At 38.4% G+C, this 27,303-nt stretch overlaps 1 protein-coding gene across 3 annotated transcripts; it reads right to left on the reverse strand.

Moving 5' to 3' along the window:
• Positions 1 to 796: 796 nt before the first annotated feature.
• Positions 797 to 27,181, reverse strand: b4galnt3b (beta-1,4-N-acetyl-galactosaminyl transferase 3b). Of its 3 annotated transcripts, none has more exons than XM_085412110.1 (24): positions 26,682 to 27,181; positions 18,810 to 18,865; positions 18,647 to 18,730; positions 16,751 to 16,846; positions 15,487 to 15,577; positions 15,277 to 15,377; positions 15,118 to 15,185; positions 13,333 to 13,411; positions 13,126 to 13,192; positions 12,837 to 12,971; positions 12,578 to 12,687; positions 11,736 to 11,836; positions 11,253 to 11,320; positions 10,015 to 11,158; positions 9,189 to 9,448; positions 8,405 to 8,558; positions 8,236 to 8,308; positions 7,979 to 8,132; positions 7,750 to 7,876; positions 5,177 to 7,406; positions 4,500 to 4,603; positions 4,159 to 4,311; positions 1,394 to 1,486; positions 797 to 1,242 (listed from the first exon to the last, which is right to left on the reverse strand). In XM_085412110.1, exons 1-20 carry the CDS (start codon positions 26,815 to 26,817, stop codon positions 7,295 to 7,297), a joined length of 3,216 nt encoding a protein of 1,071 aa, XP_085268236.1. In that variant the 5' UTR covers positions 26,818 to 27,181; the 3' UTR covers positions 797 to 1,242; positions 1,394 to 1,486; positions 4,159 to 4,311; positions 4,500 to 4,603; positions 5,177 to 7,294. The 3 variants fall into 3 exon arrangements, with proteins under 3 accessions (XP_085268236.1, XP_085268235.1, XP_085268234.1); XM_085412109.1 differs by having other exon boundaries at positions 797 to 1,245; XM_085412108.1 differs by having other exon boundaries at positions 797 to 1,249.
• Between the last annotated feature and the right edge of the window lie 122 nt (positions 27,182 to 27,303).

Below are 27,303 nucleotides of genomic sequence, written 5' to 3' on the forward strand. Positions count from 1 at the left end.
ATTTAATTTGAACAAGAAATTTTAAGTACATCTGATAACATTTGGATAATTAAATGCAAATCAAAAGAATCATGTTGTATTAGCTGAATATCATAATGTTGATCTAACTAACCTTGTTGATTTAAATTGAGAAGACTAAATAAAACCTACTCAACCAAAACAAGCTCTACTTACTTTAAGAAATAACATGTTGTATTTACTCCACCCAGTTATGTCATCCGGTTCCACACAACTGGGTTAGTGAAATATAAAATGTATGATATATTTAATTTGAACAACAAATTTTAAGTAAATCTGATAAATCTACTCACCCAAAACACGCTCTACTGAAACTATAGGATTAAATCACTTTAACAGAATTGCAACTTATTCTATTTAAGTTTGTAAATTAAAAAAATTGAACACCAGTTTATTCAGTTAACCTAACTTTAATAACACTTTGTGTAAAACTTGTTGAAGCACACTTTGAGCAATTCAAATGCTTCTAGATCTTTTTTCTTAAACAATCTTTACATATATTCAAGTGCATTTTAAGTGCAGGAAGACAAGATAAAGAATGTCATGTTAAACTGAAATGATTAAAACTGGAAAGTGTTGTGATTCCAACATTTTTAACATTAACATGACTTAATGTAAACTTGATTGGGCTACAATGAAAAGCCCACAATACAGCCCTGCAAACAGCTGGTAGAAATTACTTTAGTGTCATTTTTGTCCATATTTACAAAAATAACCTTTGCTTCAAAACTTAAACTGAAGTCCAAAGTTAGGAGCAGTCTTTTTCAGTGTAGTTGGATGTTGGTAAAGGTTCAAGAACAAAGAACGCAGAAAAGTGAAAGGCCTTGCAGAAGTTCTTGTGGCAATTCAAACTGAACAGTTTATGAAGTGCAAGGAGAAGGGTTCGAGAACCTTAAAGTTCAGTGTCCTCTATAGTTCAGTGCAGGCTGTTTCACTCAAGCAGTTTGTTTTTCAGAACCTGCACCTTCATGGATAGGTTGTTCCCATCCAACTCCATCAGCACCTTCTGAAGAAATTCAAATGTGTATTTCAGGTGCTTTGGGTAGCTCAGATTTAGACTGTAGATTAATCCAAGCAGGAGGGCACAACCCTTTGCCACATCACTAAGAGCTTGCAGCACAGTGCATCCTTCTACGATGACACCAATGTCCTCAGGTGTATCTGCAGAGTTTGCTCCTTCATGTCTGAACAACATAGACTCCCAAAGTCAGCTTCTCTGTTTCTCTGCTTGCTCCAAGATCCACATAAATAAAAATAAAAGAAAAAGATAAGTTAATTGCGTACATATACATATGGACAAGTAAGTCCACCTTCCATTTCCAATCCCAAATTAAAAAAAAGGAAAATAGCTGATCATTTTCCTTTTTTAACTTACCAAGAATTCCTTGAACAGGTCATCTGGCTTTTCATTTAAGTAGAGACAGACAGCTTTCAGAATGCATTCCCGTCGAACATCAATGCTGGGATTCTGGTGGAGATAAGAACTCAATATGAGGGAAGTTTCCTATTTTGGTTCCTTTCAACCTCTTTACAAAACAAAGTCAAAAATATTAACACATAATCCAGATAAGTGATTAAGCAATGTTTCATAACTCACATCAGTGACGTGCAGTGAGGTTCATGATTGGTAAGGCACTGACTCCTCTGAGTCAGATAAACAAATATATGAACTCAAAAATCGAAGCTTTTCAATTTTGACATTACGTGAAAGCTTTCATTTTTGCTTTAATAAATTCTAGATTGTTCAACAATATATTTAATAATTGTGCCCCTAAAAATATTCAAATTAAATAGAAGATTAGAACTGGGCAATATGGACTTAAAATCCTATCATGACATTTTGTGGTATTTTTTGCGATAACAATAAGTCTGTGAAGGTTCTCAGTCATCCAGGTCATCGTAGTCTAAGGCGCTTGGAAAGAAAAGTGAAGCTTCTTCAGTGAAGAAGCTTCTCGGATGAGAGATGAAACGTCTTCAAGCAACTTAAAGAAGTCCAGACGCTTTTCTTTCCAAGCTTCTTAACAATAAGAGTTACAATAAAAGATCATAATAGTATTTTTGCCTATAAATCTATCAATGCAGCCTCACAAATACAAATACTGCAAATTAAACTTAGCAAATAAGATAAGATAAGATAAGATAGAACTTTATTAATCCCTCGGGTGGGTTCCTCTGGGAAATTCGACTTCCAAAAAAAGCACAGCAACGACCGAAGTTACAGTTACAGAACTGTTATATATATATATATATATACACACACACACACACACACACACACACACACACACACACACACACACACACACACACACACACACACACACACACATATAAATACAGAGACAAATATAAATAAAATATACAAAGGGGATAAATAGAATAAATAGGAATAAAAAATAAAAATACAAGTGAATTGCACATTTCAAGTATTGAGTCTATTGCACTGTTGACTATTTACAAAAAGTATTGCACAAGGTATTGTACAGTGAGGTGCAGAGGCACTGCAGCTTAGTTGTTCCCCCCTCCTTTGTCCTCCTGTTTCCCCTCCCTCTCCCCTCCAGAGAGGAGTTAAACAGTCTGATGGCGTGTGGGACAAAGGAGTTTTTAAGTCTGTTAGTTCTTGTCTTGGGGAGAAGCAACCTGTCACTGAACAGACTCTTCTGATTGTTTATGGCCGTGTGCAGAGGATGCCCAGCATTGTCCATAATGTCCATCAGTTTCTTTAGTGTCCTTTTCTCTGCCACTGTCACCAGAGTGTCCAGCTTCATGCCGACCACAGAGCTAGCCCTCCTGATCAGTTTCTCCAGCCTGGATGAGTCCCTCTTTGCTGTGCTGCTCCCCCAGCACACCACAGCATAGAAAAGTACTCCAGCAACCACTGACTGGTAAAACATCCTCAGGAGCTTCCTGCAGATGTTAAAAGACCTCAGCCTCCTGAGGAAGTACAGTCGGCTTTGGGCTTTTTTATACAGGTGCTCTGTGTTGCATGACCAGTCCAGTTTATTGTCCACCCACAGCCCGAGGTACTTGTACTTGTTGACCACCTCCACCTCCTCCCCCTCTATCTGAACTGGCAGTGGACCTTCTCTGGAGATGTGCTATTTAGACAAACCAGCAGTTATTTATCTTGTTGAATTGATAATAAGTTTGACATTAATGGAAGTAATAGTCTCAACTAAATTATCATATTTTTTTTAGAGGTTTGAAAGCAGTCTATCATTTTAATCACATAGGACGTGTTTTATCACAATATTGATAAGCGATGCAATAAGTGCCCAGCCCTACAGAAGATGCATTAAAATTTATTTAGGTTTGGTGTGTCTCATTTTTTGTGTGTAGTAAATAAATTGGTCAAATGACCTGGAAACAATTATAGAAAAATCATTCATTTTACATCAATTTATTAATTTATAAATAGGAGATGCATTAAAATAAAATTGGTGCGTCTCATTGCTTAGGACTGATTTGGTGTCAATTTGTCCTTTGTGAAATTTACTGATGCTCCCTAAGAGTGCTGCTTTATCCACTGTGTCAATGGCGCTCTCAGTGTAATGCGATTACACTGTGAATCCATATACGTGTACCTCTTATACATGTTGCCTTTAGGGTTCAGCACTGCCCTCCATCAGCCTCACTCCATGCATTTTTGCAGCACATTTATGACCAATAACATTAAACATGTAACACAGATTCGTCAAATACATTAGGTAGTCTGCAAGTCATCATCTGTATTACATGTGTAATCAAACATGTACGTTGGCAATTTAGAGAAACAGCAGTGGGATTGCGCATGTGTGTGTCTGTGGTGAGACACAGCATCATCATTGCCTCCTCTCAGCGTTTTACCTTGTATTTGAATAGAAAATCCGTAATGACAGCAATTTTGACCATAAAAATATTGAAATCACACAGAAAGCAAATTTAAAATCTAGTGTACAAATTGAATTTCTCTTTTGTTAGTATTTTACTTCTCATTAAGGTGCCTCACTTGACTGCATGTCACTGATTCACATGTATCTACAAAATATTCAAATTTACACATATTCAGTTGAAAAAAAATTCTGATTAATGACAGACACAGAAGTTGAAGAAGCATTCAAATAATTTCAGAGCTCAATCAAGGTCAACTAAAATACATACCCTATCCATGGCTGCCATGATTAAGTTGATATTGCGTTTAGCTGTTCCCCCCTTCTTTTTGAACACTCTAAGGTGGTCAGCGTAGTGGTCCAGCTTGGCCATGAAAGTCGACAACAAAGGGACCATGGTGATGCGGGCGAACTCCGCAACAACCTGAAACATATTAAAAATTACAACTAGAGAGTATTCTCTATTAATTTGATTAGAGGCCACATGCAAGAATGTTACAACTTTCAGTCAAACATTTTGTATCTTTTAAAATTAACAATTTACAGTACTTTGTTCTTCAAATACAAGTTCTTATGAAAATGACTTCCAACAACAAAGTTAGTAAGAATTACCTCAGTCTCTGGAAACAGGGCAGGCCATCTGTTTTTGACCTCTGCAATGAATGGCATGTCTTTGATGATTTCCTGTCTTCGGTAGCGATGATAGCCAATGGAAACTGATACAAGGAGTTAAATGGATTATATATAACAGTATTACACATTATTCTGCACTTCAATGACAACAGATGAACGCATGTCTTAAACTTTACAAATCAAAATGTTAATCGCTTAAATCCCTGCGTTTGACACTAAACCAGAAATCAACATGGAGTCGAATTCTTTCAAACAATGTAGCAAGTTAATTGAGGCACATTTCTAAAATACACTATACATTCATTTCATTCTTCAAACTACAGGATCGCTGGCGCTCCCGGTGGTCATTACTGATGTCAGGGAGCAGGTGCGGTAGATGTTGGGAGTAATTTTAAAACTGTCGGTCTTAGTAGGCAAGTCTCACCTTAACAGGAATCGCAAAAGATTTTGGAAAATTACACCGAAGCAGGTTCAACAATATTTGTTAAATGTCTTCATACTTCTAACACGTGAGAGAGGTATACAAACTAGAGTGTTAAAAAATTTACCAGGCATCATTTGTTTAAAAAAAATGCAAAAGTATTCCCGAAAGTGTCAGATGTTTATCAGTTAGTATACATTAATCAAATTTGTCATCCTTAAATTGTTGTACTTACCAAATAATCCTCAGATGGCGATGGATTCTATCCAGGATACTAAGCATATGCAAGTCTCAGTTGAAAATGGCGGATGATCAAACTTCCACACTGCACATGTGCAAACTTAGAAGTATGGAGAGCCTATTAGGACAATCCTCTTTAAATTAAAGTGCTCTTCATTTTAAATGAACTTTTTACGTTGGATTTAATTTACTGCATTTTGTTGTATTGAAATCTTATGTTGTTAATTAAATTCAAAACAACATACTTGTGTTTAAAGTTAAAAATCAATTGGTGGCATTAGTTTTAACATAAAACATTTACATAATGCTACCAACATCAGTGTGTCATTTCTTAGAGTGTATGAGTGTGTGTGGGAATGTTAGGAAAACTCTTAGGCAGATAAAAGTGCTATATGAATAAGTGTGACTGGGTGAATCAAGCTTCCAGTAAAAAGTTCTTTGAGTGCTCAACTGAGGTACAAGTCCACAGTATACCTCAGTATATATCAGCTATGTAAAACAACACGGTAATCAAACGAACACATTTAAGAGGACTTTATTTGCCAGATTTGTCAAGGCAGCGTAACATGGAATAACCTGTCCCTGAGAGAAAACGCTTCAGAACATTAATGGAGAACCTATTCCCAGCATAAAGACAGTGCTGAGGTATTTTAAAAGTAAACCAAGAGCACTTTAAGTCATGTGAAGGAGTGTAAAGGAGGAAAGGGGGAAGTATCCATTATTCCAGCAAACTCACAAACCAAATTTAGAAAGAGGCAATGCTCGTAAAAGGAAAAAACAAAAAACAAACACAACACACTACTCTTAGCAGTGTTATAAATTATAAATGTCACTTTCAACTCGTCTTCTGTCTTCATTGCCCTGAATGACAAGTGAAAGAGTTCAGCACCTGTCAGTCATTTTTACAGGTTACGCTAAAAGACAACTCATTTGCTGACATGGAATGTTAATGAGAAAATGCTGCCATTACTCCAACATTAACTAACAACATAACAATGCGACAAAGCGACAAGAATTTTCACTCATTAATCACATTTTGAGGAATTTCTCTGCTGTCAGAAATGACAACCTAAGGAGAAGCATGATCCATTGATGAAAAAGTAGAGCAAAGGGACCATCAAACACAGGACTTAATGCTATGATTAAAGGTTATTTTGGTTATTTTTGGTTAGTGGCAGTGTAAGGAGAACTGGCAAAAGTGGAAAATGTACTTCCACAGTGGATATGATATGGTCATTAATTGCCTGTGCATTGACAAAAACAAATCTGTCTAAATTAAAGCCATTATTTTTTGTTTCCTTAAAAACAACTTAATGCTACAATTAAACATCACTTTAACATTAACTTATTATTTTCAGCTTTTTTGGATTTGCCTGTAAAACAGTTCTCATTACTTCGAGTCACAGCAGAGTAAGGACACTTAAACATAATGAGAACAAACAGGGAAGAGCACTGAGGTAAGTTCAACATTTCTAGCATTAAATATAAAAGGGGGAAAAAAGAACACCACAAATATTTATTCAATAAATAAAATGCTTTCTCTAATTTACAACAAGACAAGTAAGGCTGTGTTTTTATCATATAAACAATCTACAGTAAAAAGAAATTTTGGGACACAAATAAAATAAAATCCCCCCTCCCCCCCTCCCCCTCCCACTAGTTAAGACCTATGTGCAAGAGTGATGTTTATAATAAGGGACACTTGTGAGCTTACATATATGGAATCCAGCTTTGTCTTCAGATTAGGAAATGTTCTTCCTGCCAGTAGTGCAGATCATGATCTTGGTCAGCATCATTGTGCACGGCAGTATCCTCATACATTGAATTTTATAGTCACTGGCACTCAGTAGCCAGTACCCTCTTTGGAGTCCACAGCATATTCAATGAAATAAACTCTGAGCATATCAGTAGTATCTCCTAAGCAATGACCTTCAGTGCTGCCACCTGCTTCCCAAAGCCTGAGTGAGCAAATACAGCACCGGCTCATGTGCTACTCTCTAACCGTCAGCAGGTATTACCATTACATAGCAGGAATCACCCTCCGGCTTTAAAGTGCTCGCGTTGCCTTGGTTGTAACCGTGGTGATGTCATTGTGCAAATGCAGGTGACAAGGTCACCTGGGACTTGTTGACATTCGCCGGTTCCACATGCCACGTTTGGAGTGATAGTGGTGGAAAAAGTTCCTCAAGTAGATCCTCTCCACTTCCAGACCTGCCTCAAGGATTCTAGATGAGAAAACAAGAGGAAGAGTGCTTACTCAACCTGGATCACAAACAGGAAAGAAACGATTTTTCGCCAATTAAGAGCTCCAACATGCTTTGTTGTCATTTCTTAGACACAAATCATGATTGGCTGAAAAAAACCCTTGCACTAATAAATCAAAATTTTTTTGAGAGTATGTCCATCTGTTCTTTGCCTTTACCAGCAACCTTTTAACCAGTCTGCGTCTTACTTGGAAGGTGTATTGCTTCCAAGTATTGCTATCTAATTTCTTTCAATGGATGAAATGGATGGAAAAACTCTAAACATATCTATCCATTTAGAAAAGATAGAAAGTGTGAGACAAACCTGTCGAGAAGCTCCCAGTCTTCTCCTCCCCAGCGATCAGTAAATTCCTTGGTGTTCATACCTCCCACTGTGTCAAGATCTGACTTATAGATACCCAGCAAGCCAAAGCCATTGATCTCCCAGTAACCTACAACACAGACAATCACATAGCCCAAGACATAAATACTTGTCATTTTAGTGGCTAAAAAAATAAAAAACAAAAGGAAGTGAATCTGGTCCCATTTCCCACCTCTGGCCTCTAAAGGTGTATTACCACAGCCCAGCCTCATGACAATGGGAGCAAAGGCCATGTATCCCTCTACACAGTGCATCCTGATGGTATCAATGATTGAAGGAGGGAAGTGGATGTGGAGGTCGCAAAGAAACACGATGCTGTGGTCATCCTAAGGAACAGCGAGATGGGAAACATTAAATTCATGAAATTTACTATTGACATCTATCGGTACACTGTTATGCTTCCTTGCCGAGTGATGCCGCAGTACTCACAGTTATCAGGTCGATACCTGCTTGCAGACCAGCAGAGCGCTCAAAGTTCCCATCCATCTTCACATACTGGTACCTGATCATTTCCACAAGCATACATACAGCTCAGTTACACCATGAATAGTTTGCAATAGGCTTGTATTGCCTGTAAAATTAACTCACAAACACAAACCTGGGCAGTGAGGACTTCTCAAGAGCCTTCCTCACATCCATGTCAGTGCTTTTGTAGTCAGTGATTATGAGGTTGAAGTTACTATCTCCAGTTATTTTGAACAGTTCCTCCATGTCAGTAATCAGCTGCTGCACCCATCTAGCCTGGTTTTTTACTGAAAAAGACATACAGGCCAATTATATGACAGATAAGTGACTTATCTCTATCTTTTATCTGGCAGAGGTGTTTTGACCTTTGCATTTTTTTTAAAGCTATTAATTCTCAAAGGGAACACAGGTCATTCCCACAGACAGTATAATAACAGGCTTGCCATGCCCATGCGGTGCTCGACAGTTAAACTGCATTAATAAAGGGAAGCTCTGTTATGTGCTTTACATACCAGTATTAATGCATTACTGCCAAATTTACATTAATATTATATTATGCTGAATTCATAATGTGATTCAATTTCTGTCTTCAGGTGATAAGAGTTTTACATTTTACCGTTAAGGACCTTGTCTCAGAGAGATTATCCTTTATTTCTGCATAGTTTAGAGACATGGAGCCATTATTTAATCCCACTGAAGGGTTTTCTTTTTCCTCTAAAAAGGTCCACTTACATCTCACCATGTTTTTTAATATGACACTGTCAGGCTGTAAGAACTTCTATCTTTGAAAAATGAAATATTAACAAACAAGAAAATGAACATGTAAATCAGTTGATTTTGAGCAGGTGTGGGAACTTTTTTTTTAGATTTGGCTGATTTTATGTGCAATCACCAAGTAAGTGTCAGGTGTACAGTACCTGGCACTATGAAGTGGACCATGGCAACAGGATTCCAGCGGAAGCCCACCGGGTTGCAGAGCAAAGTCTTCGATTTTGACTGTTGGAAGTCTGAGTCCCAGCCGTTGGACCAGCTATCGGTTACCAGAGCATAGATGTAGTGTGATACACGCAGCAGCTGGCCATTCACATCTTTCAGTTCCAGTTCAAGAAGGTAGCGGCTGCCCTGGAAGTCATCCACACGCTTCACCATGTTAACCACACGTACCAACTTAAACCGCCTGCAAGAGCAACCACAAAAATAAAAGTGCAATGTGCTGTAAAGGAAGTACAAAGGTTTTTGAATATTTTATCACCTAATTGAAAATGGCATGAGCTTACAATAAGAGTCTTATATCATACGTTGACTTGTTAAAATTAATCTGAAAAACTTAATTTACTACACCAAGTATAAAATAACTACTAAAAAAGTAGCAAAAGTTCTCATGTTGCTACAAAGTGGCTCTTGTCAGTGTAATATTTTTGCATACTACAATCAACAGCCACGTTATTACATAGCCCTGTCCAACTGCTGGTTAACGCATACATCTAAGCAGCTAATCATATGAAAGCAGCTCAAAGTATTTAGGCAAGTTATAGCTTTAAAAATATAGTAGCAAATGAAGCAATTTAAAAAAAAATAAAAACACTTTACCTGAGGAGGTATACATAAATTAACCACTGACTTTCAAGATGAGAAAAGTTAAAATCACCTAAAATACTTATTTTAACAAATTCTAGAGGATATAGCAAAATCCAATCAGATTAACATTTTCCACACACACACATCACTAGATGCACAACTTACCCATGATGCTTTTTATTCAGTTGGTCCATGAACATCTTGACTATTGGCAAAGCATCATTGGAGTGAAGCAACAAGTTTCCAGAAATGTTGCACTGCAGGTCGATCCAATCTGAACGCTGGGCCTGAAGATCCAGGTGGTTGACATGGAAGGTCTGGTTCCAGTTGACTTGAGTGTCAAAAACTGGTGCAGGTGTAAGATCTTCATCATCAGTACCTTCAAAGTCTTCTTGTCTTTCCCAGAAGTAGCGTTTCTCACCCTCTGTGGTGTCTTTCCTTTTCTCAGCCCTGTTGGAGAGCTCATCTTCCTCCCCTTCTTTCCTATCTGACCACCTTTTGTCAATATTCCCTTTAGCAATCTTCTTACCTCTAACAATGCTGTTTTCTAAATCTTGTTGTTGTGGCATAGTCAGTTCCATATCCTTATCATTGGGGCTTTTTTTGCCATCCAAGTCCCTTTGATTTGATCTTTTTAATGGGTGGTTGAAATCTCTTTTGGGAGGGGTAAAACGCTTGCTGTTTGGCAGCTGAAGTTCCTTCTGTTTGGTTACAAACCTCCGCTGCTTGGCCACTGGTGGTTTTTCAGGCTGTGAGTTGTTGAGTCGCTGGATTTCGGTATTATTTGTTTTACCAAATTTTTGGATTTGATCCTGTTTAGAGCCAAGTTGCTCTGATTGGACAACTAGTTGCTGATTTGCTTTAAGGTCTTTTTTATTACCCAGTATTGGTAGATTATTCTGTCCTGGTCTCTGAGCTGCTTTTACCCTTTTTCTTTTTACTCGTTTTCTGCTTTTCTGCTGTTCTGCTTTTACAATTTGCCCCTCCTCTTTTTGTAACTTTGTCTGATTCAGTTGCAGGTTATGTTTTAAGCCTTGCTTTAGCACTGACTGGGGCTGAGACAAATTTTCTTTATGTTCCCTCTTCCCCAACTCGCCTCTGTGCAGTCCTGAAGAGTTGCCCAATGTGTTGTTTGATTTTGGGACAACCAAGGAGAAGAGTTTGCGCCTACGTTTTTGTACATAATCATCATAATCATCTCCATAGTCTTGATAATGGGCTTTATCCTCATGAGCAGGCTTGGTTTCCGTTTCTTTTTTATGAAAGTCATTGTCCTCCTGGTTAAAATTCCTCATCTGGAAATTAAAATCTAATATACACCAGATATAAAAAAAGGACAGTTAAATGGACTGAAACCGCAAGCAGCTTATGTTTGCTTATGGGGAAAAACAAAGGCAAAATACCTCTGTCTGGATTTACTTTTTCCTCTGTAGCTGGACGGTCAAATCTCATGTATCTAGAGAAGCCGAACCTAGATATGACATTTAAAAAAAGAAAAAAGGACGGAAGTTATAGCAGCCTTGCTTGGTGATACTCTAAAACTAATTATAGTTCAACTTGTCACACTTTTCCAGCATTATTGTTATTAGTCCTTTATTTATCCAGGTAGAAAATCCCATTGAGATTAAAAATCTCATTTCCAAGAGAGACATCATGACAACAAAAGTCAAAATACATGTACCACATAAGTATATAACATTTTAAACAAATACAATATCCTGTACAAACATGTGAAAAATATACATATAGATCAAATTAATCTTAGGAGACGTAGATAACAATTCTTTGCCATTTGAGAATAACATGAACTTGGATTTCTCTGGATTTAACATCAACTTAAGTTGAGTTGAGTGGGACAGTAAACGTATTTGTAACAATTAGCTCACCTCTTTAGGTAGTAAGAGCTCTCAGAGTAGAAACAGCTGGTCTGCGTCTCCATGTGTGTTAGTCGAGTGTAGTCATTGGGGTAGATGTAGGACAAGTGGACCTGAGGATATGAAATGAAATGACATGGTGTAAAATATATGACATCTTATTGAAAAAAGTTGAATATTTTGAGGTATGTAATTATTGTCCTTTGTATTGAAAGTTGGATAAAAATCTATTTGGTAAATATGAAGGTACAATTGGAGGCTTAACTCAGCAGACTGGAAACAAAGAGAAGGTAAAGCTACCAGTGGCTTTCTTTAAAGATTAAAAAACATCTACTTTAGAGCTCTTCCAAATCTCACTAACGCATTTCAGCTGAAGCGTGAAAGAGACATTGAAGACTATTTCTTGGCCAGTAAATGACGTCCTGGAGGCAACCATTAGAGATTCCAGGAAGTCACTGCAAATAACTCGACTTCAGCAACAGTAGTAAAATCAATACGAGAAAAATCTCAAGCTATTTTACTGTTTTTTTTTCTTCCTAATGGATGCAATTAGCACTAATTTATTTTATATGGTCCTCGGAAGACATTAAGAATGTGGGTGCAATTTAAAGGCCTCAAATAGATAGCATAACTCAGTATACCAGGGATACCATTAGAAGACTGACATAAAAGCCATAAAAGATTGAAAAAGCTTCCCAGCGTTTCTTGCTGGCATGCCTTTCTTTATCTCTTGAACAAACAAAAGATTTTAAAAATGCACCTGTAACCTTCTGAGAATAATGGTATAAGGTGATTAAATATCAGAAAAGTAGTGTAAGTGACGTAAACAAATTATCAGTACAACAGATACGTACAAACTGCAGTCCTTGATAACGAAGCAAAGGGAAGTCTTTGATTGTGTAAGAGGGGTTATATGAGCAGTCAGGCAGAACACCTTGTAGGTACTTGCTGTTTAACATGCGCACTGCAAAAAAGCGAAACAGATAAGAGGCGAGATTACTTTGTGCATTCAGTAAGAGGAAATAACTTGCACAGTACTTGCATCCGGGATGGTAGGAAACAGACAGCTGATGTATCTGCTTTGTGTTGAAACAATCGAGCGACGTAGCTGACCTTTGTAGAATGAATCTCGACGGTCTTCAATTAACATATCTGCATCAGCACTGCGCTGCTTTGTGGGGGTTTGCCGGTGGCTTGCAGCTGTCTGTGGTATGTGGGCGACATCATTCATTGACAGTGCTGACTCATCTGAAGACACGGAGCGTCAGAAGAAGATACAAGCTTTTTACTTACTGTGCTTTTTAGCATCTATGCAGAATAAAAGGCAAATGTTTCATTGCGATCTAGACTCATGAACATTCATTCTGAGGGATATATTTTGAGGCATGATGTGTGTACTCACTAGTATAGAGGGAGATGTACTTGGAGTCAATAACCTTAAACAGACTGCTATAGTCCAATTGCAGCCACTGTGTGAAAACAAAACAAACTTTAAAAACTGCACATCTTTTCCACTTTATTACTCACATAATACAAGAGCGCATACTCGGCGCGGGAGTTTGGAAACAAGGAATGAGATAAGAAAACAGAGAGGGATCCAGCTACTTACTGCCACCTCCACGTGGTCAGTCCCTTCGTCGTTTTGCTTGTGAATAACTTCAAAAAAGTATCTCCTCTGAGCAGACAGCCTGTCAGACAGTAAAGGTACTCAGTATCATGTTATAGTCATAAAAAAGACAATATAAACTACTTACCCAAAGATAATCTCAAACCCTTATTTGCTGAATCTACATAATAAATTATTTAAGACTTCAATATATACAATCATGGTAATGTTTTTACATATCAGGACATAATAAAACCATACTGTCCTTAATAGGTCTTAAAATTAGGTAATTACAACCTCAGATGAAAAACAGAAGTTACACATGTTCAATAATTATTTATTGGAAATTAAAGGAAAAATGTGGAAGTTTATACCATCTTCCTGTACCCTTGGATGAACCTTTCTTAAATAAATAATGACACATGTCATGTGCTGTTTTTTTAATCTCAGGTTGTATTTACCTTTTAAGAACAGATGAGGTCCAGATCATTTTTTTTATTATCCTGATACATAAACCCTTATATATATATATATATATATATATATATATATATATATATATATATATATATATATATATATATATATATATATATATATATATATATATATATATAAAAAACTATGAGTAGACATTAACATTATTTAAATATTTGCATTAATGTGGATTTAGGCCGGTTCTGTATATCTTGGCACGAGCATACACGCCACTCCTATGGCAACTCACTAAACTGCTTTAATAAAGCAACTAATTTTATACGCACAGGGTGTAAAAGGGTGTGCTTTCCAGCATGCCATTAATTATAATTCAACTGTTAAGAAGTGTCATTTGTGCTTTTGAAACAGGTTTGATGCCTCAAACCTAATTTCTTATCCTCAAGTACAACAAGTACAACTTGTAAAGTTTTTTAAATTTAAAGAAATATTTGTGACTTGAAAGAGCTGAAATTTCACCTTTCTGCCTCATTTAATATACACAGAAAAATCAGTACACAAACAAATCCCTAACTGCTACTTCCCCACTGCAACATGCAAAATATTTATTAAAAACTGACTCTGACAAATTGGTTAATATATTCATGTCAGACAGGTTAGACTACTCTAACGCTCTATATGCAGGTTCTTATCGTCAGGTTGACTTCAACTTGTTCTGAGTGCAGAGCCCAGGGTCCTTACACATACGTGGAAATAGGAACATATGACCCCAGACCTGAAATCACTAAAGAATTACCTTCTTTTAATTTTAAAATTTGCATAGCTTTGAACCTGCTTAATATAGAAGAATTGTTGAGACATATTTCAGCACGTCAGGGCCCTATGACTGTTCACAATCGTTTTCTTTTTTGTGTGTGTCCAGAAAATACCACGATTCTGACCTTGTAGCCTTCAACATTGTCTCTCCTCAGCCCATCAGGCTGGATGCTTTAGTGCTCACGAGTAACTGTGTTTTAAAAAGCTCCATACACAGAAAGTTGTTATTATGAGGGAACTGCTTTGTTAATATAAGGAGAAAGAATGAGGACACCCAGGAAAACAGTAAGGGTACCAGATGGGGGGAAAGAAAGTAGCGTAAGTCTTTGACTGCTAACGATGCTTTACCAGTGTTAGATAAGCCTTGTTCTTGTTCTCCAGTTAGGTCAGTTCCACAAGTTCAAAGCATTTGTTCGTTATTTGTTAAACGAGAAACCCTGGCAGTTGGTGGTAATGCTTTTGAGACTCTTATCAGTTTGAACTGTTTGTGTAAGATGTCAAACCAACCAATGTAAGTACGTTCCCAACTTCACTCACCAAACTGGTCTGGAGGTCTGACTGGAATACTTCTCAAACTCACCCGGGGCCGTCCATTCTTTTCCCGTCTAGGAAATGAAAATTAAACACTGAAGGAAATGTTACAAAGACTAGTATGAGAAATTTACCCCGGAACACTTGAGATGACAAAATGCATACCATTCCAACCCACGCAATTAACTTCAAATTAAGGGGAGAGTCATCTGTGCTCAGCCAGAATTCAGAGTTGTCGTCAGAGCTCACAGCAAACACAAAATCTCCTGAGACAAAAGAAGAGGAAATGAGATAAAGGAATGAAGAGACAGACTGAGTCTGTATAGCATAACATACACGTATTACATGCTGAAAATACACAAAGTGAAAAAGTACCATCAGTATGTGGATGAAGATAGCCAAATATTCTGAGCCCATAGTTGGTCCACTGAGGAGAGACGGCCAGGTTCTCCACTGTGGTTCTGGACTAAAGGAGTAATGAAAGACAAAGAAAATCAGCCATGATTTGATGTCAAAGTGATGGTGCATTCCCGAATAAGTCAGAATTTCTGAGTTCCCAGTCGACTTTGAATCTGGAACGCTTCCTTACCTCGGTTTTAACACTCAGACCAGTCAGAGTCGGAACAGCCTAACCAACCCCAAGTTAACAATCCAAGTAGTAAAATCCAGTAGTAAAACTGTAAAACTTCATTTGTACTGCCACTGCTGTGTATCTGTGACTTATTAAATCACTTAGTACTGACTAGACTCTGCATGAATGTGCAGCAGACATGTTTTTAAGCATGAAAAGTATTGCTCTGGTGTGCTAGTGAGTCCCGAATGTCGCTTTTCCTGTAATGCACTAACCTGAGATTGACATTACTCCCGAGTTCCGAGGTATCTGAACCATGGCGTGAACTCAGGAACGTGAAAATCTGGCATGAAGACGTATAATGTACCACTGAGTAAAACCAACTGTGCGTGTGTGAGAGTGTGTGCACGAGTGTCTTCTTTCACATCCAACCACAAATACTTACATGCAAGAGGAGGTGATATCTATGGGTTATCTGAGTTTGGTGGTATTCTCTGGTGACAATCTTCTGCCTATGCTTCTACTACTTTTATACTTTTACACATAAAACGTGAAAGAAATAAAAAAACTTTTTTTTAATGAAGTTTTACTAGGAATATAACATCACACATATTGGGCAGTTTTCTGCAAAACCAGTATAATATGACAATGAGAAAGGACTCAGTACTAACATAATTATATATAGCAGGAATAATGTTTACTATGTTTACCTGTTACATTTGGCATGTTAGCATCCTAGTACAGTTTTTGCAAATTACCATTTTTAGCCTGGCTGGAATGCTATTTGGTTTTCATATATTTGGTCACACAATGGCCACAGTGGCTAAAAATGTAAATCATCAGTTAAGCAAGATTAATGAATAACCATATTCTAACCATTAATAAAACGAGTTTTATTAAGAAATGGGTTTTTTTCGCCAACATGTTTAATGATTCCTTGTAAACTGTGCTTGTGCTCTTGTGAATGTTTCCTCTTCTGAGGTTTGTCAAATCTAGTTTAAGATTGTCTGACTCAGTGAAGGTTTACATTTGACTGTGACAACTGAGAAGTTGGGCATTTTGACTCACATGAGGGTAAAGCGGGTAATGCAGGTTTTTGCGAAGATCGGCCGTTGAACTGCCACACCAGTCCTCAAACACATGCAGATTGGCCTGTCCCTTATACTGCAACACAGGAGAGTGACAGTGACTTTAACACAGAACTTGTATGTTTACTGTATTTAAAGGCACAGAAGTTGGAGCAACAGTCTAAATCACTTTTCTCATTTGCAGTTCAAATGCTCAGTGAAAGTCAATAAGAAACACTGGAACACGAACACGTAAATGAAGAAGCAGCTGAGTTTCAGTAGATGTCCTGTAAACATATACCTCTGTGATATCTGCCAAAGAGGCCATGTTATCTGATCTGTGTGTGCGTGTGTGTTTGAGTGTGTGAGTGAGTGTGTGTTGGTTTCGCCAAAGGGACATAACAGTGCAGATCGGAGCCAAATGTAGCCAAGCAGCTCATCAGATTTCAGTAGTGGTCAGGCTAGTTAGTTAAATATTAGCATGACTGAAGCTCACAAGTTTACACAAAATGCCGTAAAATGATGACTGAGAGTGTAGCTTGTAATCATTTAAGGAGATTCTTACTCAAAATCAAAAGGCGGTGAGTTTAAGGAGCCCTTTTGTTGTAAAGCTCAATTTGCTTCTGCTAAAACTCTATTTTTCAATAACTAGCCTGCTACGTGTGGCGCTTCATCAAAGCATTTTTGAGCTTTGTTAATTCTCCGAGACATTAGCCTAGTTTTACATCGTTTTTCACAGCAATATTACTTATAACTCAATAATAACATTTTGTAAAAAACTTATCAACCTCTTCCTTGACAAAAAACACAAAACTATAGACAAATCTACTACAGGGGCATACAGTGTGCACAAAATCATGTAAAACTGAGGAATACTGACTGTAGAACTAATAAAGACATTGATATCAAAAGGGTTTTTTTCTCAAAGCAGATACGTGACACTTGTTTGTTGTTGGGTACATGTGGCTTTCCTTTCACTTGACTGTACATTAAAAACCCCAAAGTGAGTCAGTTTATCAAGAAAGATTTCAGCAAATTAACAGGAAAGTAAGTCATAGTTAGATGGAATAAAATTACAGGTATTTCATCAAAACTAACAAAAAATGTTTTATGGATAAATATATTTTATATGCAGTGGTTAGTATTTGCATTTCATCTACAAAACTGAAAATTAAGGTTCTTTTTTTGTTTTTCTCTTTGCATGATTTCTGCAACTTTTGTTCTTGCTCTTTATCAGTGCACCTGATCAGGACCCAAAGAAGATGTATACTAATATTGTGCTGTAAATTGTGTGTAAATCCTTGACGTCTTAAAAGGGTGCAGCTATGTAGCAATCTATGCATGTCTGCAGACTTTTCTGTTGGTTGTTTTTTACATTTCAATATCTGCTTAGGCTGGTTTCCTCTTATCCTCCTATGTTCCTCGCCTGTGCTGTCTCAACCCTTGTGATATTTTCCAAATGTTTGTCCCCAGAGTGACAATAGAAGTGAGAAAAACACTTTAAAATATGTGGCCAACCCCCCGATTACCAGTGAGACATTAAGTTGATAATAAAGAAGAAAAATGTACCCTTGGTCAGTGTGAATGCTCTTAAATTTGTTAGAAACCGCACCTTTTTTGTTCCTGATTTGTTATTGTGGATGATTTGTAAACTGTGTATCTATAATAGAATCTCTGATGCCCTGTTTGCCAGGTCTGTCTGTTTAATCATGCAATACTGCTGTTGAAATAGGCAACACTGGCTCAAAACAAAAACATAAACAGGAACTGGTTACACCTGACATGAAATATTCGAAACATTAACACAAAGCAGGGAAGCTTCTGAAATGGAGTCACACTATAAACGGAGGGACTGAGGGAGGCCACTGGGCCACTAGGTATGGGCAAGCGCACACACCTCTGGTTTCCAAGGTTGTGGAGCATAACTGGAGACCCAAGCACTGCTGTCCCCAACAGTGTTTGGCTGATGGTCCTTTTTTGCCTGTAAAAACAAATATTAAACTTGGTTTAGTTTTGGTTTCCTTTCTGAAAAAACAAACACTCTCGGGTGCCATCCTTACCCTATTTTCAAACACGTCTCTCCTCCAGCTGACGTGGTCAGCGTCAGTAATTGGACCTGAGGATATAGGTGAAGACAATAGTCAACATGGTCACATCATCTCTGTGAAAGTTGTTATTTTAAAGCGACTTGAGGCTTCCCCAGTAGGTGCACATCCAATCAAAATGCATTCTAAACAAAAAAATCCCAATCTGCTTCTTACAACTTGTGACATAAAAGAAACTCTATCTGGGTTGCATGTGAGGAGCGGTAGGCACGCTACACGTCCATGCATAAATGATAAACTCTGCCCATGCATTGCACACAACAATCAGGCCCGGTGTCTAAGCAGAGACTCACTGCTCATAGTCCCTGAACATAGCTCATCTCAGTGACAGGCTTCAAAGAGCTGCTATGGCATAGGGCTCCCGCGTTGGCAAACATCTCTGGCGCTCTGGCAGAGCAGATGCTCAAATATTATTCCTGCTGACTTCTTCCATCATCCTTCAAATTACAGGACAGGGTGTATTTTAAAACAGGACCTATTTGTCTGTCTTTCTTTTCTTTTTTTACGACCATGTGGTGTCAGCAGTGAACTGGAGTTACTGCAGTGATGGTCTGTCATTATCGCCAGGGTGGAGATCTCCTAACACACACCCTTGTGACATACGTTCCAATTTTAGCAGCACAAGTAATTCTAGAGCCGTGGATAAGGAAAGCAACAGTGGAGTACTTTTCATCTCTATGTGCACTCCTCTCCTCTTCTTACTAAACCTTCCCTGTCATGTTTTTTTCTACTTTCCGTGGAATGTATTGCGAAATTTACTGTCAGATTGGACACTTCAGGTGATAAGAAGGATGCAGCAGGGTTTCACTAGCTTTCTGCGTCCATATATGGCAGGAAAACAATTTTTTTTTTTTTAAAATCTCTTGTCACATTGTTGCTGTTTTAGTGTTTTTTTTTCTGTCCACTTTGGACACAACATACCAGTTTAGCAGTCCTACTCTTCTTATTCTGTCAAAAAAATGTTGCTAACAGACATTTAGTTAAAGTGTTGAATAAAAGGGAGAGGCTGTGTGATAACATGTAAAACAGAATATAATCAAATATATCATTTACAACATTTAAAAAAAAAAGCTTCATTTGCATGTTTTAGCATGCAAATTAAGTGTCCACAGTATTCTTTGGATTATGTGCTTGAAGTTTTAGTGTTAAGAAGGTTTACAACAGGATTTTTTTTTAAACTGTTTGTGAGATGCATAGATTTTTATACAGCAAGTTTTAAAAGCAATGTGTCAAATGGATGCATAATATTTCTTGAGCTTCTGTGTTGTTTCAGCTTGAACTCATACACCGAGAGTTAAACGTTGCCTTTTTAACTGAAGTGGAACTGGCTCTGAAAATGAGAGGTAAGAGGTGACCGGCAGATTCTTTGGAAGATGAAGGGGGGGGGGGGGGGGGGGGGGGGGGGGGAATGACTGTGCAGTAAATTTCCAGGATGTAGGCGTACATTTTTCTTTGCAAAGAGGACAAAAAACCTTCATTACCAAAGCCTCAGACAACTCACCACAAGAGACAAACCGCTGGTAAGCCTCAAAAAGCATGAAAGCTTACTTGCAGTTGTTTTAAAAAAAAGTGGAAACAAGCGGAGGTGTAACGCTGTGTTCTATGTTAACTATGCAGAAAACTGGAATCAACCAAACGTGGTAACTGAGCAGTTATGGTTTACTGAAAGTAGTACCTTTGCACACGAGATGATTTGTCTCCTGATAGATGCCCTGAATGCACAATATATAAAAACCAAAATCCTATAAGCAAACAAAGAGTTTCTGTAAAGTGTTGCAATGTCCCCAAGTTGCCAAATATATCTCCTGATCCCAATTAAGCTCAGCATACGGTTCACTTTCTGTAAACCATAGTCAAAGGCGGATCAAGAAGTGAAGGTGGCGGCAACAATAGCCTGGGACAGCGTCTCCAAGGTGGAGATGGTGTGTGTCGATGAGTATGGATCAAAGATCAAAGATCAGGAAGTCATATCTTGAGATGGATGTTTCTTGACCTCTGGGTCACATCTTTTAATCTTTTAATTCAGGGTTTTTAGTCCCATTACTACATGTGTATAAAACCAAGCATCCAGCTATGCTTTCTGCCTTTTGCAAACATTTGTGATACAGTAGGCCTTTCTAGTGCTCAGTGAATTTAAGCTTGGTCTTGTAATAAGATGCCTCCACTGCCCCAACTCAGCTTATGACATGTTTTACCTCTCAGATCTTCCACCATCAGCTGTGAGTGGTATTGCTGCAAAGTGGAAGTGTTTAAGAACCACAGAAACTCAACCATGAAGTAGCAGACTACATAAACTTACAGAATGGGATCACCGAGGTGTATAGAGCCACCGACGCTTTGCTGACTCATTAACTGCTGAGTATCAAAGCTCCTCTGGCATTAACATCAGCAAATAAAATCTGTGCCACGAGCTTCGTACGTAGAATGTGTTTGCATGGCTGAACAGCTACTGTAGGTGTAATGTGTAAGTGCCCCAGTACTTTTGTCTATATTGTGTATTTACCTCAAATAAGAAAGCTTGAAACCTTTGAACAACGTGCACAATTTTCACAGAGGAAATCCAACAGAATGTCTTTGATCCACTTGTGCCTGACATCTTGGATTTTATGACAAAGATTTTTTTTTTCCTGGTAACATTTCTAAAAACGTGCCTCAGAAAGGTTTTTATAAGGACCTTTGTGGCGTAGTTTTACAGAATAATAAAGCCAAATGGTAGCTACCAAAGTGGCTGTGAGGTCATGTCTTTGTCAGAGGAGGAGCCAGACATTTGAAACACCCGGGGCTTAGCCCTAAAGGGTAGTATGCATGTGGGATTTTTTTTTTTTTTTTGGGGGGGGGGGGGGGGGGGGGGGTGTAGAAATGACTGAAAGATTAATAGGCTCTGTTTTGAGTTTTGTTCAAAAAAGAATGACTTCATATAGGGAAATATATATATCACACATGCAGGACACCTTAAACTAGTTTTTTAATTGAGCAGCAAGACAGAACGAAGTCGGGGCTGTATCAAGACACAGGGACTAAACCCCAATTCAACCAGACCCAGAACTGATCCAGAATTAAAACAGGACTACAACAGTTCAAAAGCAGGATTACTGAGGACTTAACCAAGACATAACCACAATCAGAACTAGATGATAGTAGCACTAAAAATCATCATAGACCTGCACTACACTTATTTATTTAATTCTACCAAAGTACAATATTTAGATTGAGAAAAGTTTATATAATTATTTAGCCTTGTTGTGCAAACAAGCCTGCAGAACTTAATAAATATAGAATTTGAAAAATAGCAAACCTAAAAAGAAACACTAGGTACGAGATACATGAGTACCTATGATACGGTGATACTTTTGGTAAACAACCATTTGACTAACATGTGTGTCTCACCTGCTCTTGTTCATCTCTGTTCTGTCCTCATTCTCCATCTCAATCTCTGCTCCTCTCTCTCCCTCTTTGTGCTGACAATCATCAAATATACAGTTGAAACCAGATATTTACAAACTCTTCAGATAAAAACACAACACTTTTTTAATTGTAACATCAAATCAGACTAAATGTTTATTTTTTTAGATTGATAAATATAAAAACATATTTGTTAACTTTAAGAGTAAAGAGAGAAACTGTCTGTGTTTTTTAATTGCAAATGGCACCAAATTGTATTCAAACTGAGCCACACTTATGGAGCTCCACAGTTCTTTTCCTGGTGTTTTGGTTGACATCTCTTGATTTTCCCATGTCACAGAAACAGGCTCTGTGTTTTGCCTTATATGCATCCACAGCTGTGCCACCTGTTTACTCACATGGACTCTACTAACCTATCAGAAGCTTCTTCAGCTCAGAATGGAATCGTCTGGAGTTTTCTTATTAATTAACAATAAACTTAGTGTACATGTACTCCTAAATTTAATGAAAGTGATAAAAAATAGACAGCTCTGTCTCTCTTTATTCTGACATTTAACTAATTCAAAATATATTTCAATATTTATCTAAAACAAAAGTTTACTCTAAATTGATGTTGTACAGTAAAAATGTTTTATGTTTTCTCCCTAAAGTGTAAATATCTGGTTACAAATGTGAATATCCTGCTGTGTACTGAAATCCCTCTTGTTTTGCATAGAAATATACTGAACAACATACAAAGCATAATATATAAAATAACATTTACCTGAGTTTTTTCTTTGAAAGAAGCCTCTAATGTCCATTTTTATATTTCAGTACATAACTGAAACCGAATTAGTCGGGGAGGGTAAGAACTGAAAATATGAAATAAACACACGTAAGCTAAGACTCTCTAAAAAATAGCATTTGTTCGGCTTTTCATTTTGCCATTTGTTGATTCACTTGAAGAGCAAGTAAAATAATATTGGTCAAGTGATCAGTTTCATATCAATCTTTCGTGATGCACCGTCATATTTACATTATTTGTACGGTACGAATGATTTGCTTTGGTACCTGCTCAAACTTAAGCTCTCCTTAGTATGGCTGGCTCCGTCTCTCCAACAGCGCACTCACGGGCAGCAGCTCCCCCCGCCCCCTCGCTCAGTCGCTTAGTGCCTGAGCTTGGATCATACCAATATCAGGGGGGGATTCACGCACAGTCGTAAATTCCCACAGTGTGCACTATGTGCTTCAAATATTGTGTGTACTTTTTGTTTTATACAGTTGTCAGCCAGGCATCTAACTATGAAAAAATTACACTCCAAAATACCCCGGGCTTCTGACAAAACAACCCGGGCTTAAGCCCCGTAAGCCACCCCCACGCTCCGCCCCTGGTCTTTGTACTCCCGCAAAGGGGCTTCCATATAAAGTTGGACAGGTGGACAGATCGATCTAAATATCGATACTAACCCTGGTATTGGTATTGGATCAATACTAGCACGACAGGATCGATACTATGTGTCTAGCCTCTAAGTTCAATATGCAGCCCACTGAATTGTGTTAATAATTTTTTGGGAAACGAAAAATATACCTCCCACATGCACGATGAAAGAGGAACCTTTTTGTGTTGACTGTCATGTCTATTTTATTTGTAGCCTCTTGCAAAAAGTAAAGTGCCATTCAAATCTCAAAAAGTACCAATATTTACTTTAGGGGCACATTCACATTCCGGGTCTCAAAACACAAACAAACCCCAAAAACCAACCCAGTTTCAAAATACATGAAAATCTGAAATGTGTGTGCTGTTGTGTTAAATTATTGTGGACAGTAAAAATCATAGTGATTTAGGGGCTCATTAAAATGTGTTCAGAATTCGGCAAGTGACGATGATTCGTCTTATAAATCATGACACACTGCTCCCCCTTACACAAGCTGTCTTTAGAAGTTAAAAATATCAGTGTCGGTATTGGTATCGGCAGTACTGTGTTTACTTGGTATTGGATTGATGCCACAATTTGCATTATCACACAGCACTTCTTCCCCAGTCCAAGCATACAATGCATAAATCAAACAATTTTGTAGTATTTCCCAATAAGGGCTCCTGCTGTGTGGAAAAATGCCATTTTTAAAGATATTGTTTTGTTTTCGCTTACAGATATATATCACACAAAGCTGGACTAGAAGCCTTAACTGAGGCCTATGCTCTTCAAGCTATTTAATTAAATAAGTCACTTGACCTTGCATGTGGCCATTGTGTATTAAAGGATCTTTGTCTGCATCACAATTTTTTTTCTGTGTGTGTAGATGTCAACCAAATTAATTGGATAATAAATTGCACATTATGAGTTTAACTACTAGTTCTCGACTTTTACCAAAGGGTTATTAAAAATCTAGGCCACGTGTCCATTGCATGGAATTATCACATATAAGTCATGCACACAATGGCCATCTTTATTCTGCTGGGCCAGTTATTAACTGCTTTACTGCAGCAAACATTATCTACGTTGTTAGTTGTAGTGCTCATATGATCTCAGAAAAAAAAGCCCGTCCCATAAAAACTGCACATCTCAAGTCCTGTTTGTCTAGTTTAAAGGTGATTAACCTGAGTGAGTGAGTAACCTGCTGCATGTGAAGTTTCCTGATGACTTACGCACTTCCTTTAATTCACCTTGATGCACGTTTCTCCACCAAGGTGATCTCTGCAAAAACTGCAAAAGCAAATTTCACAAATGCAGTGGTGATGGGTGAGGGGGGAGAATACATTAATTGCAGGTGTAGATCGGGCATGCATTCTTAAAAAGGTGGGAAATAAAACGGAACTTGGGTGATTATATTTTCCCAAAAGGTAGAAAAAAACCAGAGTTGTGGGGGAGTCGTAAACCGCATTTAGGGTAAAAAGAAATTGGACTTGTGAGAAGTCGTTCTTAATGAAAGTGTGTGTGAACAGATTATGACCCATTAAAGATATAAAGTGCTGCTCTGACCCACAAAGTGTACTCTAGGATAGCACATTTTAAACCTCAGTGAATTCCACATGAAGAAGACATTTCTGCATAGCTCCAAAAGTGCAATTCAAGCTGCTGGCGAGCCATGCAAATCACTCAACAAGCATACTTTAAAACAGCAGCCACATGGCATCACGAATAGGCACAACATCCCCATAGTGGACCTCATTTTGACCCTCAATACAAGGTTCTAAAAACTCTTAATAAATATCATTTTTAATTGCTGTTGGTTCTTTCTCTTGTAATTATGTAACAGACTGACTTGAATTATGTGTTTTGGGCTTTTTTTATGTGAGCCATGACACATTTTGTTCACTCAAAGTCATGTACATGTATGTTATAACAATCAAGTTACAACATTTTTAAAAACGTCTGTCTTGTCTTATGAACTGTGTAAAAAAGGGGGGGAAAAAGAAACCTCATACTGACCACTTGCAACTGAAGTCATGTGCTTAACTGCACCTGCCAATTATTTATCCATGTTAGGATTTTAATACAGCTCTGTTTGAAGAGCTTTGTGGAGTCCTTCTCTCAATAGAAGCCCCACTGTGGCCGGGGGGCTTCAGCCCAGGAATGTGTGCACATATAGGCGAGCCCTCTAATGTAGATCTAGGCATGTGTTTACATGCTGATGCTGTGCTCAGACTGAGCGTGTCATATGTTTCTGTTTCTCTCAACAACCCCACTGTTGTTTCCTTTCATCTGTTTTGTGCTGTGTGTGTGTGTATGTGTGCTGCGACAGACGGTAAGGCAACGTGTGAGGGTAGAAAGCAGGAAATCTGGTTACCCAGTGTGAGACTAGATTTCCTTCTGAGTGTAAACCTACTATGTGACCTCCTGACCTCCCCAACCCCCTTCTTACTGTCTTTCTTTCCCTAAATCAACCTGCTGTTTCACCTGCTGAAGGCTCAAGTTTCCTGAGGAAATGCATCCAACATCATGAAAGCTAAAGCAGATGTTAGATGTGAAAACTTGTTTAAAATGCACATGCATTCAAATCTTTCATGCAAATAAACAAATCTTTTGCGACTTCGTTTTCTGACTTCCAACTTCACATAATAAAAAATGTCACCAAACAACTTCATACATTGTTTTTGGTGATGACTCATTTTTACAGTGGCCTTAGCAGTATTTCATGTTTGTGTTTCCTTATTTTTGTAAATGATGTGGACTGTTCAACACCACAGTGCCATGGAAATGTGTGATACGTGACAAATAGCTTATATCATGCACGCTCAAATGCGTAATACAGTCCAAACCTTTTTACTTTTGTTCGGCTATATTTCTCTCCCCCCCTCCCTCCCGCATGCGCATGTTCACTTGCTATCGCTACTGCATAATTATCATAAATAGAAACTCCGTCTGAATGGTGCATCAGCAAAGGTTTGAGTGACACTCTGTGAGTAGCAGTGCGCGTACTGGAAATCATAAACCATAAACTTACTCATATCACTCCTCCATTCTTTTGCAGCAACCATCTCGTGGTACACGGCCACCAATCCCGCCAGCAGGATCGCACCGAACAGGAGATATTTGCCATTTCGCCGCAGTTTCTTCAAGGGGAAAAACGACGTGATCATTTTGACTCCCGGGGGAAACTTGCTCCCGAGTTCCTCACCCGCTTTGTCATGAGTAGGGGACGGAACGCGCCCTGAGCACGTCCGCCTGCCGCCCACCGCTGCTCCCGGTGGATGCGCACTATCACCGGCACCCTGGATATCCCCGGCGCTCGGGTCCCCTGGTGCCTCTCATCCGGAGAAAAATCCCACCTTGCCCTGGGCCAGCCGGTGACCTACACTGGGCACTCTCGATCATCTAAAACTTTTAATAGGTCTCCTATTGCTCCTTGAGCGCCCGGCTTGAGACCTGACCTCTGTTCCTGCTAGTACCACATGAAGCGCACGCAGCTCGGTACAAAGAACTCAGCAAGGAATGAAATCTTCACCTCCCCTCCCCTCACCATCCTCCACACAATTTAAAGAAGCCAGATGGAAGGAGCTAGTAAGCGGCCAGAATAGGACCAGCTTTGCCGTCAACGTAAAAGCACGATCGTGATCATGTGAAAG

Source organism: Rhamphochromis longiceps, linkage group LG7 (genome assembly GCF_057381845.1).
Source record: "Rhamphochromis longiceps isolate RC_006_pf linkage group LG7, R_longiceps_female_GT1.1, whole genome shotgun sequence".
Lineage (NCBI taxonomy): Eukaryota > Metazoa > Chordata > Actinopteri > Cichliformes > Cichlidae > Rhamphochromis > Rhamphochromis longiceps.